This window comes from Anomalospiza imberbis, chromosome Z, assembly GCF_031753505.1.
Source record: "Anomalospiza imberbis isolate Cuckoo-Finch-1a 21T00152 chromosome Z, ASM3175350v1, whole genome shotgun sequence".
Lineage (NCBI taxonomy): Eukaryota > Metazoa > Chordata > Aves > Passeriformes > Viduidae > Anomalospiza > Anomalospiza imberbis.
In genome coordinates this window covers 12118675-12136086 of record NC_089721.1, presented here as the reverse complement: position 1 = coordinate 12136086, position 17412 = coordinate 12118675, and the positions used below count along the sequence as shown (strand labels likewise).

Below are 17412 nucleotides of genomic sequence, written 5' to 3'. Positions count from 1 at the left end.
TTTCACAAATAAATACTATTTTATAAATAAAATGCAGTGTTTAGCTGAATAAATAGAATAAAGAACAGCATTTCTCCCACTACAAAGAACCATTATGTTATATTACAAAAACATTAGTTGTCATTGGCATGCAGCAGTGTTTCTAACTCAAATAAGCTCCATCCAGCACCCTAATAAATTTCTGAAGTAGCTAAGCTACAAGTTTATGTAAAATTAAGCTAGAAATATCAAGCATTTTCAATGCTTTAACACACCAAAATATTTCAAAAATACTAAGAAGTTTATGCAGAAGGAGAGTAGTAGGCCATGAGGAAGATTCAGTTAACTTCTAATTAAACTCAAAGACACACAGCTTTTCTACTGCAATCTCTTCCCCATGCACTGCTCCAGCAAATTCACTGAGCTGTATTTTGTAGGGTGTTCCACCTTTGTGGTTTTCATTTACTTTCAGCACAAACACATGTTTAGAAATTTTTGTGAAGTTTATTTACTCAGTATTGGCTTTTCTATCCTATATCATCTTTCGAACTCGAACACACAGGAGGAAGGATAGAAGAAATGTATGATCATAGTTTTGGGTTTTTTTAAAAATATCTTTACATAACAGAAGTTTTAAAAAACTGGCCAGCAGAATGTCAAGATCCCACTGGTGAATGTGAGGCAGCAAAGGAACATGTTAGCTGATGCCTGAGAGTGGGTCATGTATGCAGGGTTCTCAGTGGTAGCAGGGCACTGGACCTGGGGCCAGTCCACCCTTTATGCTGTAATTGCCTCACACATTTGTTTAGCAGCTATTCTGTAAAGGTTCAGGCTTGTGTGCACCAAGGAAGCCTCAGAGGGCTACGCAATATGGGGTAAATGCAATAGTTCTGGATATCACATGGTACTTACTGCTGATGGAAGCAGCCAACCAGTCTGAACACACTTTAGTTCCCTTTTCCTCCAGCACTTCTTGCCTAATATCCTGTGGAGAGCAGTTACTGTTCATGATAATGAAACCCACAAGTGTATCTTATGAGAAGCAAGAACTCCTCTGTGAGAAGCAGAACTCCTCTTTAGCAAATAGACCAGGCCGTTAAGTTGATACACCCGTGGATTGAGGGAGCCAGTTTTACTGCTTGTTTCAAAATACTGGAGAGCTTTGGGATATTCAGGTAAACTGTTGTATGTGTTCATCTTAAAAATAAGCATGGAAAGTTCCAGAAGAAATAGAATCAGTACAAGTATTGAATATAGCTTAATTAACTAGTTGTAGATTTTACTTAGTTTAGGAGCTGACAAAATGGACTTTTCTCTCTCAGAGTTTTGTCGTTAGTTCTCTGAAATTTTACTAGAAGTGGTCCTAATTTAAGTGGCCTTTGCATTTTAAATAATAGCAGAAATGGTATCACTCAAAGGCCATTATTTTTTGTTATCCCCTTTGCATTATTTGTTGTTTGTTAAATTATGGGTAGGGTATAAATTAATAGACTATAGTCTGGGTTGAGATGTCAGTTTATGTGTTTTGATAGTAGTTCATTATGGAAGGTATTTTCCTTTCCAGGTATGAGTCAAAATTCTATTCAATGTCTTAAAATTGCAAAAAAATTCCTTTAAAATCATTATGGGATCCTGAAATTCTCAAAATAATTGTAGGAACTTCACAGTAACAGGAATTCAAATTTTTCTTCCTTGAGATTTGGAGCATTCACTTTAGTGGGATAACCAGACAAGTAAGATATTCATAAGACAGTCACTGTATATACTATATATACACATATATATAGGGTTCTGAGTGAAGTCTGTTTCATTTCTGGGCAGATCATGAGAAAATTTACATTCATCTGAAATAAATAATTTATAAAGGGTATTAGAAGGCACAAGAGAAAAAGTTTAAAAGAAAATTATTAAGTATCATGAAATTTTGTGTTTATATAAAACCATGTTGCAAAAATGAAATTATTTTAGAGAAATGGATATGAAGTAGTCTTTTTATATAAGATACAAATCCTTGATGGAAAAATTGAAGCCACCAGGCTTCTGTTGTTAAAGACCAAGTTGCCAGTGGTTGATAGATCTTATTTTCACTTAAACAGGTACCAAAAAAAATCCATGTAGAGAGAAACTTTGTCATGAGCCTATTAGGACATAGAATGAAGAGATGATCATGACTCTGTCAATACTTTGACTTCATGCATAGTCTTTGACAGAAGCAATTTCGGAACAAGAGGGGATGTAATTTGGCTGTTCCGATCAAGTCCTATGCCCTCACTCGTCCTGGTCTCAAACTCATCTGGAACTGGCCTTTTATTTTTCTGCAGTATGAATAGCTGGTCTTATGATTAGATAGAAGGAGAGAAAAAGTGGCAAAAGAGAGACAAGAAAGGTGTAGAGGAATGCACAATTGAAAAGATAAAGTGTGACCAGGCTGGAATATTGCCTTGTCTAATTTTGACAACCATATTGTCCTCAAGTGTGTGCTGTTTTTTTCTTGCTGATGTTAGAGGGATGTTTGAAATGATGCTCTTAGGGTAACTCAGAGGCTGTCAGCTTCTCACTGGGAAATCCCTTAGATTTCTCTCTATCCTCTCCATCCTAGAGGTCTTCCTTTTATAAAAACCCCAGACAGAAGTATAGCCTGTCTCCTCATCCTTAAGTATTATCTGATGAGGACTCATTTCTCTTTCATACTAATCACTGTATTAGCAAGTCTTTTGAGTCTATGGGCAAATTGTGTCTCTTTGTCTTATTTTCATGCTTCTGCTACACACATTTGTAGATGCAGAGCATTGAAACTTCTCAACTTTACTTTCCAAATGCTGCACTTACTCTTAGAGGGACTCTTGAACTAGTAATTACAGCTAGACTCAAGGGGAAGAAAACCAGTTTGGAAATCTCTTCTGGAAACAACATATTTGTATAATGATAATTCTGAGGGTGTCTGGAAAAGAAAATAGTCAAGCAATAATTTATCACAAATTCACAATAGTACTGCCACATAAACAAAAAGCTAGACTGCCTCAAATCTACTAACTTCAGTAGTAGTTATATCAGACATATAAAATTGCAAAATTATTTTCAGATCTGTATTTTTCTACAGTTCTCTGTGTAATTTTCCTTGCCATTTTTGTCCATTTTCTTATTCCTTATATCCTACACATAGGTTAGAGCTCAATTCCCTTAGTGGTTATCAACTTCTGTGATTATTTCACTATCAAATAATTCATAATAAGCATAGTTTTCTTCTTAAAGGGATAGTTTTCTAATCTTTATTTTATTATTCTCCAACAAACTCATCAAGATCATGAGTTTTAAAGGGTATATTTAGACCCCATCACTTGGTAATAGAAATGTAAAAATTACAGTTGAGAAAAGATGGGGGTTTTATAATTTATAAATCAGATCTGCATGTATTTTTAATGAATTCTTTGTACAGTCAAAAGTTACATATTTTTCATTTGCTTAATTAATGATTGTATGTACACACATCTGCTATTCTGTTCACTGATCCAGTGTTGCTGTTTAAAGAAAGCTTGGCCTCAAGGGGAAGTTGAACTGAAATAATCTTTTGGCTTCGCCAAGACAGGAAAGTAAATAATAAAGTTATATTTATTCCAAGGCAGAAAAAAGCAAAAAACTTTTTTTGTTCAGACTGCCAGTTGCAACTCAAATATCTATACTAAACTCAGGAAGAATACAGCTGAATTTTTAATGTACTTTTGTGTTCTCTTTACAGTGTACTTCTGTACAGAAATGTGCAGCCATATTGTAAATTATGGAGAATTACGTTCATTAACACTGAAGTGTAACTAAGGTGTAGTGAAACAATTCTGTACATGTTTAACTTGGTACTTCTGTGAGTCTGCTGAAGGCAGTGGGAGGCTCTGAAAGCTCTGTGTATAAAAATGTATCTATGGCATGAGAGCTAACATGTAGGTATTGATCCAGATTTGAGCAAACACTTCTGAATAGTGCAACCATCTTGTATTAAAAGAAATCTTACTGTGCTCCCTATGTGTTCCTTGCAGTTCAGATCAAAAGTTGAAAAGCCAAAATATTTTCCACAGAGTTTGCAACAGAGATCAAAGTTCAGAAAATAACCCAAATAGCTTTTGCATGAGCCTCCTCTCTTGCACAGACACTTTGCACTTTAGAGGGGAAGGGTAGGGGGAACTTAATCTCTCTTCAGCATCTTTTCAAGTTCCCATTTCATAATTTACAACCTACTTTATGTGTTAATGATGTAGGTAACTGCTGTCACTTCTGGGAAGGGAAGCACAGAAACTGTGGAGACTACTTTATGATCAGGGCCACAAACAAAAAAAAATATTTTTTCCCCAGTTCCCCTCTGTCTACCTGATCAGTCAGGCTCTGCATTAAAATCTACATGGCTTCTAATGTAACATAGCTTATGAAGGCAGAAGCTGGTGATGTACATTAAAGAGAAGCAGAAAGATTTCACTGAGTTTCTTACTCTGTTTTGATTCTTACTATTACCTTCACCAGGTAAATGAAAGAGGCTTTATTGTTAATTGTAAACTCTTCCACATGTGCAGGAACCTTTCCCTCTTGCTGGGCTTGTAAATATGCATGACTAGGGCAAGGTTTGTTCACAGTGTTGAGAAGAAATATATTTAAAAAAATTCACTGACACTCCTAACATGGCAGTAATGAATGATTCAGTGCAATTGAAAGCATGTATGAATGTAATTAATGTAATCCTGCAATTCCAAGTGTAGAAAACTTCTCAGAAAACATATATCATAATAATAAAATTTTCTTCAAATTCACATTCCCAGCTTCCTAAAGGTCTGCATGCTGAATGGCTCTTGCTTGTAAAAAGTATTGTCATTTGCATAGTACATTTTCTTATATTTCAAATAGAAGAAGTAGCAAAGAAATCAATTTATTGCTATGACTTTCAAAGGAAATGAATAGCTGAGCTGGCCAAGCAGCTGATCAAATCCTAACTTAGAAGGCCTGAAGACTTCAGACATAAGCTGTAATTACAGTATCTCTGGTGGTCTAGATTTTGTTACAGACCTTAGGAAAAAATTATTAATTTGTACAAAGTCAAAAGAGATCAAAGACAAAAAGCATTTTTATTCTCTCTGGCACTGAATTGTCTAAACTGGGTAAAATCAGGGCCTTGTGAGGACAAATCTTGAATGATCAGTGATACATATACATACCTCTGCAATGTAATTGTGTGTGTGTATGAGTGTGTATGCATCAAACAGAAGTATATGGCTTAACCCTGATAATCTCCTTAGTAAATATGTACTTCCTCCCTTCTTTATATGCACAAAAATACCCAGCAATGTGGTCACTGGGTATAAGTTTCATTATGTCTGTTTTGTTTTGGCTGCATTTAATGTAAGTAATTTGTAGCTCAACACAATCAGTTTGGAAAGATTGAATTGCCGAAAGACTGGGATAGTTACCTTTAAATTGCAGACATCTCTCTCTCTCTCTCTATGTATATATAATTACTCCAACTTAACAGGCTATTTATGTAATGAGATACAATCAAACAGAAGGCAAAAGGAGAAAAAGCCCAATTGAGAAGTTTTTGTTATTGAAGTAAAAAAAAAAAAAAAAACCAAAAAAAAAAAAAAAACCCAAACACTGAGCACATGCTGAACCATAGTAATTTAAGACAGTTAATTCGTAAAGATCTAATGTTATTTTTCTAACACCTATTCATTATGTTTTGTAGCAATACTCTTTTGTTTACAGGCAGATGATTCAGAGCCCTACCTAGTTTGTACCATAAGCTTTACATTTTTACTCATTCAGGAAATCCAGTTCCTACTTGTGAATTGTATGTATCAATGTATCTGCCATTGCTGCACCCCAGCTGCCACTGTAAATTGGGAAGAGGACTTCTTGCTCTAGAGGGCTCCTGAAACCCAAGGGTGGCCCTGCCCAGTGCAGTGGGACCAGCTCACTGCCTTTTGCTCCCATCCTACACTGTGATGTGTTTTATTTTTCCTGAATTCAAATGTATTGAACTCTTGGGTTCAGTTCATAATTAAGACTGGTCCTGAAACTTATTGAATTGGGGTGACTAATTAAAGCATCTATTTTTGAATGAAGCTGGATTTTATTCTCTTGGAATTACTTAACTTCCTTTCTTTTTAAGATATTTAGTAACTTTGACAATATCTGGGTGTATTGATTGTAATTTCTTTTAATTTTACTTCACATATTGTCATTTGCTACCCACACATGCACAGTTTTATTCAGATACAAAATGGAGAAGAGAAACAAGGACAAAGTGAGAGTGTGGGGAGCAGAAAGTAAGTAAAAAAATTGCTGAGAAAGGAAAGTAAAATTGGCACACACATACATCAACCAGAAGAATTTGTTTTCACAAAGGAACTTGCAGTTCTCCAAAGAGTTAGCAGGAATAACATGAATTTGGTAGATTCCCCCAGGTTTCAGTACAGGAACTTCTTATCACAGGAAAACAAAATTTTTAGGTAGGTAGCTTTTAAAGTCCTATGTAATTTCTTACATTATGTGTTCAGTTCACAATTCCAGAAGTAAGCAGAAATTATAATATGCCCAAAAGGACCTGCAGTACCTGAAAGGCAATACCTGAATGAAAAGTTTAAAATATTGTATAAACGCTGCAAGGATACAACAAAATTCTCAGCTTCTCTTTACAGGAAGATGAGCTATAGCACCTCCTCAGCCAATCAGCAGTAGTAAAGCCTCAGACCAGGAAACTCTTTAAAGCACGGTATTTGTGAACATTGCAACAGTACTTTCCCATTGCTGCCCTTTGTTTTTCTCTTCTTTATGTTTGTAGAATCAGAAGCCACGTGTGAAGTTACTCATGGAGAAATTTGAAAAATATAACAGAGACAGAGAGGATCCTTCAAACAGCCTACCCACCAAAATCCCAAGACAAGATATCCCCAAAGGATTACAGACAGGGAAAACAACACTTGAGAAACTTACAAATAAAGGATATACTGCATTTTGTCAAGGACCCAGTACCATTAACAAGCCTGTTCAGCCTAAGTCTTCTCTGGCAGCCAAGCTTTCAAGTGATGATAAAACAGAGAAAGATCCAAACTCATCACATTTGAACCCAGTGGCACAAAGGTTTGGTGTTCAGCTTCAGCCCATTAAGAGAGGAAATGATGAAAAAGATGGATGCTCTAAATTCTCTGTCAAAACCAGTGACCCAGCAAAAGAGGACCCAAAGCCTTTGAACCCGAAACCTACACGGAACAAGTTCCTTACCCTTCCCAATAAAGAAAAAAATCCTGTGGGACCAAAACCTAATTTAAGTTTTGCATCACAGGAGAATAAGGCAAAACCGGAATTTTCAAAAGTAGCTGCAGTTAAGGAAAAAATAAGGTCTGCAACACAAGGAAATGAGCCCAAGCCTCCTGTTTCTAAACCACCTCTAGCACAGAAACCTTCTCTAAACGATGAGGTATCTCAAAATGAAGACACTTCTAATAAAAGTGGTTTTTGGCAAAGACGATCCAGACCTAGAACAAATATACATGAACAGCAAGAAGCAATGGAAATGGGTGAAAATAGTAAATCTGCTGCAGAAATTCCAGGCAGTAATTTTCCTAAAATAACTCTGAAGCCTACTGACCACAGGTCCACATTATCAAAAGGAAACCCCAAAACTGTGGCAGAAAACACTGAAGAAAAGGGAATAAGTGCTGCCAAGAATATCTTGCTCAAAAAAATCACCCAGGAAGAACCAGGTTTTTCTCGTAAATTCCATAAGATGAATGTGGCGCTTGCTACAGGAAGACCATCAGGTGAATCACAAGAGAAAGAGGACAAGAGTTCTGAAATGCCCAAGCGGAAAATCTTGCCCCCAGTGTTCAAGCTGGGCCCGCCCCCACAAAAGCCCAGCAGACCCCCCACTGTACAGCTGGGAAATTTCATGAAGAGACGCAAAGAATGCAGTAAGTCCACTCTGTTCTTGCTTCCTTGGGTATTAGCTTTTTGATGCATTTAGAACGAGGTTAATTTCAGATGGGATCTCCTCTTCTATTCAGAAATAACATGACACTTGTGCATCAGAAAAGCCCTTAAAGCTGTAACTTGGGCTTCTGTCTCTTCCATACAGGAATTAAAATGATCCTATCGCTCTATATCCTTCAGCGATAAAGTTCAGGGAGAATGTTTACTCTGTTGGGTTCACCTGTTTCTTGAAACTACTCAGATGCAGCTATTACTTGTGTTAGGAAGTATTTCCTCAACAGACATTTAAGTCCTGATTTAATTAAATTGATCAAACTTCAGAGCTCTGAAGATGCTGACAGAGGAGTGGAGCTCTAAATCCACACTGTGCATGTGTGATACAACAGGTATAGTAATGTAATTTAGTTGATACATAATATGTCCTTGTACCTCCTGTGTCTAGAATACAGCATGGCTTGTGTTTCAGCAATTCTGAATGCACATAAGGATGGTCTTCCTGAGGTGAAAGAGGTTGAGAGGGGCTATGGCAGCATGAAAAAGCTCAGAGCTGATTTCTCTTAAGAGAAAAAGCCTCACTAAAAACAAAGTGTCTGCATGCAGCTATATGTTGTGTTACTATTAATTCCACCCAAAGATTAGGAGTGTATTGGTAATTTAAAAAAATGCATTCTTGTCAGCTGCTGTGTTCTGGTTTTCCTCTGTTACCTTACAGTTAGGGAAGTGTTCTTACAAATCCGAGATCAGGCCAAGATCCTCAAATGAGGCAAATTTGTGAATATCTGCAAGACAAATATGCTCATATACAATCTCAATACAGAAAGACAGCATTTTCAGCCAAATACACAAGTAAATGTTTTGGTTATATAAGAGTAAGAGCTTTGCTAGTTAAAACTTTGAGAAAACCTGACAAAGGCTGGAAATAAGAAAAAGACAATTTATTTAAAATACATTTTTTAATTTACTTTAAGTAATTAATTGAGGAATTTTTATTTGTTGTTCTGCTCATTGTTTATTTGGATTTTTTTTCTGATTCCCATTCAGTTACAGACACAAAGTATTTTTTTCATTCTCTTTTTAAAACTCAGCATAAGAAATATTTAGCCTGTGTATTTTAAATTAACACTGTGAGCAGGGCTGTAAGAATAATATCAGAATTTTTGTTAGAAGGAGGGTGTCCAGTTGTCACTAACCAGAGGTAAGAGCAGCCGCCACCCTGACAGTCATGGGAACAGGAGCTAAGGATGGAGCTGCCCAGCATGGTGGCCCAGGTGGTTTTCCAGTTATGTTGCAAAACTCACACACAAGTAAGTAGAAATTAAGGATCAGACATGGTCTTTTCTATCTCACAGTCACAGTGGCAGGTCAAGAGTGAAAGATTTAGAAACCACATCCATGAGAAGCTGTCCATAGTATCCCTGAACTTCAGCCTTCACTCAGAGAGCTGGCATGTAGATCTTGATATTCTGTTTGACTTTAATGCAGCCCATTTCATTGTGGCCAGAAGTCTACACAAAACAGTTCTGGTGGACAGACAAGTTGTTCTAGAGTGAATCCTGAACAAACTCCTTTTCAGCTCAACAGTTATTCATTGTTGATGGGTTTCTTGGAACATAAATAACAAAATCTACCTGCTTTGGAAGGGCAGTTAAACTGAACTGTGTTTTTTTTTCTTAACTGTCATTTCAAGAATCAAAGTCATGTCAGGAAGATGCCACCCTCACAGTATAAATTCTTCCTGTTCATTACTGTGTCCTGGTGAACAGAAGCTTTCCACAGTTGCTTAATTTGCTGCTGTGGTTCAGGTGCTGAAAATAAAGAAGATTAAGTAAATTAAAATAATTTTTCCATTCAACAAAGCTTTCTGAGATCTAACCTTTGGAGCTTTTGGTCTGTAATAGGGAAAAAGTTAGGTTTTGCGTTGTTCTTTGAGAGAAGAAAACCTCCACACATAGTGATTTTTACACTTGTGTTAGGGGCATGTGCCTACAGTATAGAAAACCTTGTATTGCCTGATTTGAAACAGGAGTTTGAATTCTGCTTTCTCAGAAGTATCAATTCACCCCTTTTTCTTTGGTTGTTATTCTTTCCCATGAAACCTATTTTACTGGTTTTTGAAAATAAGTATTCACTGGGCATGAAATGACATTAAATGTTAGAGGCTGGAGGACTTAGCTTTGACACAGCAGTCTTAGTTAAGTGTGGGAGAAGGATTTTAATCATTCACCATGCCTGCATGAAACTAAGGGATGTTAGTTTGATGTTGGCCTTGCTGTGGATTAGAAATTTTCACCTACTCATGAAAAACTTTCCATAAAACTTCTGTAGATACAAATGTCTTTTTCAAGTCTCACTACTGAAGTGCTACTACTTTCCAGTGAAGGCAGGCTTTAAGAAATTCCTGTCTGGGCCTGCAAATACATGGCAGAATAGTAAATTCCTGTGTTACATCCTATTGCAGCAATTCTCCATGAGGGATCATATTTACCTCAGCTAAGAATCAATGAGGTGCATGTGCCTTCTGTGTTCAGAAAACAATAACAACTATATTGTTTTTTAATAAACAACCCGAGGTCTTACAAAAAAAAAGACAAACAAAGTCATTTTGCTGACAGCTTTCCATGTGAGGCCACAACTGTAGTGTTGTTTTCCAAGGAGAACTGCACTGTGTGCAGTGGGATCATACAGGTACAGGTGGCCACACACACAAAGCCAGCCAGAGGTTGATCGTCCAGTGCTCTACACACCTCTGCACAACTCCTGAACAACAAACACCAGGGCTTCAGTTTTCCTCAGTGAACAAAAAGTGGGCACATGCTGTCAGTTTGCTTCAGTCAGGGAGAAAATTCCTCAGAATTTTTAAGAGCCTCCACAACAAACAATATTAAGGCTGTGGAGGAAACTCTACCACTCCGGACTTTTTGAAGCATTATCTTAAAAGGTCAAGGATTTGTCACATAATTCTGCTAAAATATGTGGACAAAAATGTAAATTAAACTGCCAGTATGGCTTACAACATTGAAACAGATAAATCGCTTCAATTTAAAAATTAATTCAACCATCCTGAGAAAAATATGAATGAGACAGTTATTTATCTGTGTTAGTTAGTCAGTTAGTTAATCTAAGTTAGTTTATCTAAGAAAATAGATAAAACAATATTGAGTGTTTCTTTGCAGGTGATTGCTCAGAGTGCAACTTGCTGCTGTTGTGTTTAAGGAAGGAAAAGTACACAAAACCAACTGCAAATCAGTATTTAAACTCATTGTGCTTGATTATTGCCTTAGCTACAACATTCTGCAACATTTTCCAAATTACTTAGAGTACCTTTTTATTTTTAAAGGTATAAATTTTATCCATTTAACATCAGAGGAGAGCTCTCCATTGTGAATTGTCAAAGCTTCTGCAAATGGCAAAAGATCTTCTCCTAAGTATCTCCATTTTCCTTTGTTGTGGCTTATGTTCCACACTTGTTCCTTTCATTATCTGAGTCTAGAAAATTAACAGTAAGATGTGAGTTGTTTATATCACATGATGGAGGCACAGAAATCTATTTTTCTCATGTATACACTTTTTAGTAGCCTACACATGAAATCTGGAGTTGTTTCTGCAGTTGACTGCTCTAAATCCCATTGAGGCAGCTAAAACCACTCCTGAGTGGAGGCTTCAGAAACTGAGATGCAGAATTTAGGACTCAGAAGAGAAACCATACAACCTGTTAATTTTGGTAAGAGGTTTGACATATAGTTTGAAGAGCTTCTGTTTTGAATTAAAGTATATGCATACCATATTCATTCAATAGATCTGGACCTCTGCAAAGGACTGGATGAAGCACAATGAGGTATTATGCTCTACTTGAAACAATTGCCCACCTTCCAACAGGATCAGTGCTGGCTGGATTTAATACAGTGCCTTGAGGATTACACTACATACAAGAGCAGACTTTGAGAAAAAGTGCTAAGAGGAGTAGTTACAAAGGAAAATTCATAAGGATGCAGAAAAAAGACAGCCATGAGTTTCTCATGGAATGTGACAGAAAGGAAGCTGCTGTAGAAAAAAAAAGTAAAACTGATGGAACTGAGTAATTCTTTCTGCTTAGTAAAATTCCCTTAATTAAATTTCTGAAATATTGTTATTTTGTTCACCCATTCAATTTTGTTCACCCAAACAAGAAGAAACACCTGTTTATGCACCTTCATCATGTGGTTGCATTATATGGGTCACAATACAAAAGCATCTCTGCTGTACCAACACCTCAAGTGCTCTGAAACTTGTCCAGATTCCAGAAAAGAATGTAAACACAGAGCATATCAATAAATTTAATTTACAGTTTGAAAAAATTATAAGAACTGGCTGAAATTTTCCCATTCTTTAAGTTGACACATATTTTGCTTAAAGCCTACTTTACAACTTTTTTTTTTTTTTTTTTAGCAAGAGAGTGTATCCAGCATATCATACTAATATAGACTTATAGACACACTTATAGACAGCTCTATGGTCAAGTTGGAAAATAGCTTGTTTCCCCTGATACACAGGGGATGGATGTGGTGATGGAGTTCTGAACATGTTGCTGGTACCATTACTGTAGAATACATCTTGAACCCAAAAGGTGTCTAGCTCCAAAAAAATTATAAAGCTTCGTAGCCTGTTTGCTTGTAATTACAAGAATGATTAGCATATACTTCTTGTATTTGAAGTTTGATATGTACTGAAATTTCACTCTGAGCTGAAAGATCTAATTTCTCTGTACTCTTTAAATATTTCTTTAGCAGCTCACAGAGGTAAAACATATGCAGGATGCATAATGTTTGAATTTGAAACAATCTGTGCCCTACTGGTGCAAGTATTTTCACCTTTTTATTTTCTAGACCTATTTTAGTTCACAGGGAGAAATGCTCTTAATCAATCTTCATAATTTGGTAGCATTACATGGGTAATAACACAGCACAAACTAATATATTTCATTATAGAAAATACATTAAAATCATAGTTCATATATAGAAAACTTTCAGTCATTCTTGAAAGTTTTGATATTAAATGCTAAAATAAATATTCATTATTAATAGACACAAAAAAAACCACAGGCCTTTCATACTAAAGCTGTTAGGAAGATTTTGAAATTGTATCTAACACTTTTTTTTATCCTAAAAGGTTCATTTTAATAAAGAACATTCCTGAGATCATTGGTTTCCTCTTGAAATTGAACCCTCCTCAGATATGTGCCTTTGGAACAATGGTGTTCCTTGTTTGCAAATTCTGCAGAGAAAATCTGCAAACTTCTACTATCCAAATGCAAGACTTTGTTGCATGGGAATTTTTTTATGAAAATTATTTTTTATATACCATGGTAATTATGATGTAATTATTTTTCACATTGAAAATTTTTAAAACCCCTCATCATTTTTTTAGTTTGGGAAATAGTCACATTTTAAGAAAACTTTTCCGGTACATTTTCTTTACAAAGTTGCCTTTGCATCACTGTACACATTTTCTTTTGCCTTCTCTTTCAAATACAAATGAATTGCAAAAGATTATTTTTAAAATATTACTATCTTATATGTCCTCAATCTCCGAATGTTTTCTATTTTTATTCTTTTTTCTTGCATATGAAATGATACCATGCAACATAAAATTAATCGGCTCAGGTTTATAAATATTTTTAGTAGAACCAGAAGTAGTCATTAAGGCTTTTTATCATAAAAATGAAAAGTTTCAACTGCAGTTCGATTTTGATTTAATTTTGTGTTCCTCTTTGGGTAAGTACAGTCTCCTGTGTATGATAACACATCTGCAGTTGGAAATCACTTTCCTCATGCCAGTCAGCAGTGTCCAGAAGAAGTGCTGGACCCCTAAAGAATAAGGACTATCTAACCTCATATTTTGTCATCACGAGGCTCGGTCCTGTAAACTTTTACATACTGAAGTACTTTAGGTGAAACTGTGAGCCTTCTTTTGGGAGCAAGACTATGTGCATGCTTAATATTTTTCAGCCCTCAACCTTAAATGTAAATTTAGATGCTCACTTTCATGTGCTCTATATTCTTCATCAGTTTGTCTCTACATATGTGGAAGGGGAAAAATCCCCTACCTGGTATGGGGTCTAGGACTTAATATGTCAAGTCTATGATATTTTTGAGAATATAAGGGTTAGAATAAGTGTTAAATCTTCTGTGAAACATTCTTAAGGTGGTCTGTGCATCTGGTGTGGAAAGATTTTCCAATTGAGATCAATGAGAAGTTTTGCTTTAAAAAGGACAGATTCTCCACCTGCTTTGATCATCTTTTTCATGATGATATGAGCAACCATCAGCAAAGTGATCTGGAAAAGGATGGAGACTTAGGTCTTCATTTCCCCCCTTTTCCCCTCTGTCTGAAATTCCACCCTTTTGGGACATAATTTTGTTTGCATGCAGGAGGTAAAAAAAAAAAGCTTAACCACCTAACTGGGAGGAGAAACAGGAGAGATGAGAAGAATAAAAGAAAATAAAAGAAAACTCATAAAAGATTGTACCCAGGCATTTTTAAAAGTAAGGTCTGGACTCGAGGACAGCAGCAACCAGAAACTTTCCGTGCTCTTTGTTTTGAAGGTGTGAGCAGTGTCGCAACTGAACTTTGTTGCTGCAGTATATGTAACAGCAGCATAATCAAAAGCAGTGAGCTTCAGCTCTTTTGTAAGTTTACCTGCTCACTCTGAGCAGCTACAAAGCAGCATAATAGTGAAACCTGAAACCATGGCTTGTGTCTAAACGAAAATGTGGTTAGGGAAGCAGAGCAGAGCACAGCTCTCTGCACATTGCAGATGAAATAGGAAGTGGCTGATCAGCTGCTGCCGATGTTGTTGCAGGTTCTTAGTAAACCCTATGTAAAACCCAGAAAGCTACCCAGGTCTTGCATGTAGAAAGGGTGAGGTGCTTTGCAGTAAAACTGAAAAGCATGTTGGGTTTGAAGAGTAGCTCAAAAGCATTTTGCTTTATAAAAAGGTTCTTTTAAAGACTTTCTGATGTGTAACTGCTTAAAAATCCTTAAGTCATTTTAACTATAAAAATTGAATAATAATTTTAAGATTATGAGCATTTTTCCCCACAGAATAATTAAGCTTCCTTGTAGCACCTGCTCATTGTCAGGTTTTCTTAACATTACTAAAAGCAGGAGTCAGCAACAGATCAGGAGCTCACTGCATCAGGGATCAAAGGGAATAAGGTCTCACCAAATGCCATACTCTAGGCCAAAGAAAGAAGGTGGGGATTTTCTAGAATGCAAAGTCAATAATCAGTTTCTGCCTAGCATGTTGCAAGAGACTGCATTGTTATTGAAGGGATTTTCTTACTACATATGTATATGTATTTATGCTGTCTATTTATGGTGAAGCAGATATGATGAGACCACTCAAAATGGAATGTACACAGTGCTATGCATTGCTGTTCAATTCCAGTTTTATTTAGGATGCAGTCTTGGACCAGAAATTCCTGGATTGAGGCAATGGATAGGCTGGATGTTACAGCCTGATACCTTAAATATCATTAACAGTTCAGTCTTTGTGGTTAAGTCTGGACTATTTGGAGACTGGAGGCCAGGCTAATGCATTTGCAAGACAGTCTATTGCAGATAAGATCAACACAGCTGTTCTGAGCTAACTGAGATTTCTAAAATGCTGCTGGCTTTTGGAACAGGTATACATTGCTGCTGCAGTCCCACCAAGGGTGAGAAAACTATGAATAGCTGAAGCCAGAACACCCCCTGCTAGAACGGGATATTTGCCTGCTTTAAGGGAGATTATCAAAATTACTATTTTTCATTGCTGCCAATTGAAAGCTTTGTGCCAAATAAACACATTGTATTGCAATACTGATTGGATTGAACAGATGGATGTAGATGATAGATGTAGAGCTGCGAGTATGAGTGCTAAAAATATGTGAGACTTTTTTTCCCTTTGACAGCTTCTATTCTGCTCAGGTTGATAAGTGGATGTTCACCTTCTTCTGTGTGCCAATCTCAAACATCGAGATACCCTGTTATTTAGAGAGGCAATAAATAGAGGCATGTCATTTAAGTTTTATGAATACTGGAGCCAAAATCACCCTTGCAAATTAGTCCAGTTCATTTTGCAGTTTTGAAAAACAGGGAACCATCTGTGGCCAAAGGACGGGCTCCCGCAAGATTCCCATCCCACCAAATAATGCTTGTTCCAGGTGTACTCCATTACAGACTTCAGGCAGTGCTAGGACTTCCCTTTGTTTTGCCACATATTTATGGTATGAGCATCTTACGACAGAATGATAAAGTATCTCAGGACAGCACTGAAGGTTTTAATAGGGTGAGAATGGCCTTTTCTCATTTTGCCCTGAATGCTTTTGCCCACATAGAATTCACAAGTTCCAAAAGAGCTGGACTTCTAATTTGTCTTTGAGTTCACATGGGAGAGGCATAGAAATGCTCTTTTATGCAGGTTGATTTCTCCTTTTGTTGAACACAGAATATCTGGACATGAAGGGAAGATGGGATCTTTCTCTAGATGTCACACTGGCGAACAAAGATATATCAATATCAGTGTTTCCCTTTTACAAGCCAAGAATGGCAAGGGTCAAAGTCACAAGTATTGCATCAAGACAACTTCAGTGTCCACTTCCTGATAAACAAACATTCCCAAGAATGTAAGTGAACTTTTGGCCAGTGCCCATATGAAAGCTATTTGAGAAGGCTCTCCAAGAACACAAGATAGATTTTTGCAGTGTTCTGTGCATAGTTGTACTGTAGGTGCTGAGGATCTGGGGATGATTAAAGATGTTTAATGCCCCAAGCAGCGATAAAATGGGATATTTGGGACATTCTGCGGACAGTTTTTATGGCAGGTTTCTCTTTACAGCTGCAGCGCCTTTTCTTCTGTTCTTTTGTTTCTATTTGAAGAGCTTCCGTTTCTGCCTCTCTTTATTCAGTGCAGCACAACATGTGAAAAAGCTGAGAGTCCTGAGAGGAGAGGCTATTGGGAAACCAAGTTGTTAGCTGTCAAACAGTGACCACCCTTAACACTGTTTACTGTGATGAGAGTACACGTGAAGCCAGGATGTAGTTTCAGTTTAATTTCTTGATCTGAGTGTCTGCAACTGACTACGGTTCTACTATCTCCACAGTGCTTTTCCATGTTTTTATAATACCAAGTGTCCCAGATTAAAAAAAAAAAAAAAAAAAAGGAACTGGAGTCAAAATTAAATGCTCCATTAAAACAGGAAAAAAACCCCACTATTTAAATGTTATGTTAGCTTTGGCTCAGCAGGCCTGATTATTACACCTTTTTTTTCCAAACAACTTTTCAGCATGACACTTTCCTACCTAAATCATTCCACTATTTCTAGTATTAGAATTAAAGTATTTTACACCTACATCAGTCTTGGTCATAAGTGTAACTAATTAAGCTAATTAAAACTCTAAAGGCAGAGAAGAGTCAGTTCTAATAGTTAGAGAATAAAAAAGCAGTAT

The 17412-nt window shown here is 36.6% G+C and overlaps 1 protein-coding gene across 1 annotated transcript in view; it reads left to right on the top strand.

Moving 5' to 3' along the window:
* Window positions 1-783: 783 nt before the first annotated feature.
* Window positions 784-17412, top strand: part of FYB1 (FYN binding protein 1) — a 44631-nt gene continuing 28002 nt past the window's right edge. The window contains exons 1-2 of the mRNA XM_068177047.1: window positions 784-1154; window positions 6797-7925. Of these exons, the coding sequence (XP_068033148.1) occupies window positions 6824-7925 (1102 nt within the window). The 5' untranslated portion in view covers window positions 784-1154; window positions 6797-6823. The remainder of the gene's footprint in view (window positions 1155-6796; window positions 7926-17412) is intronic.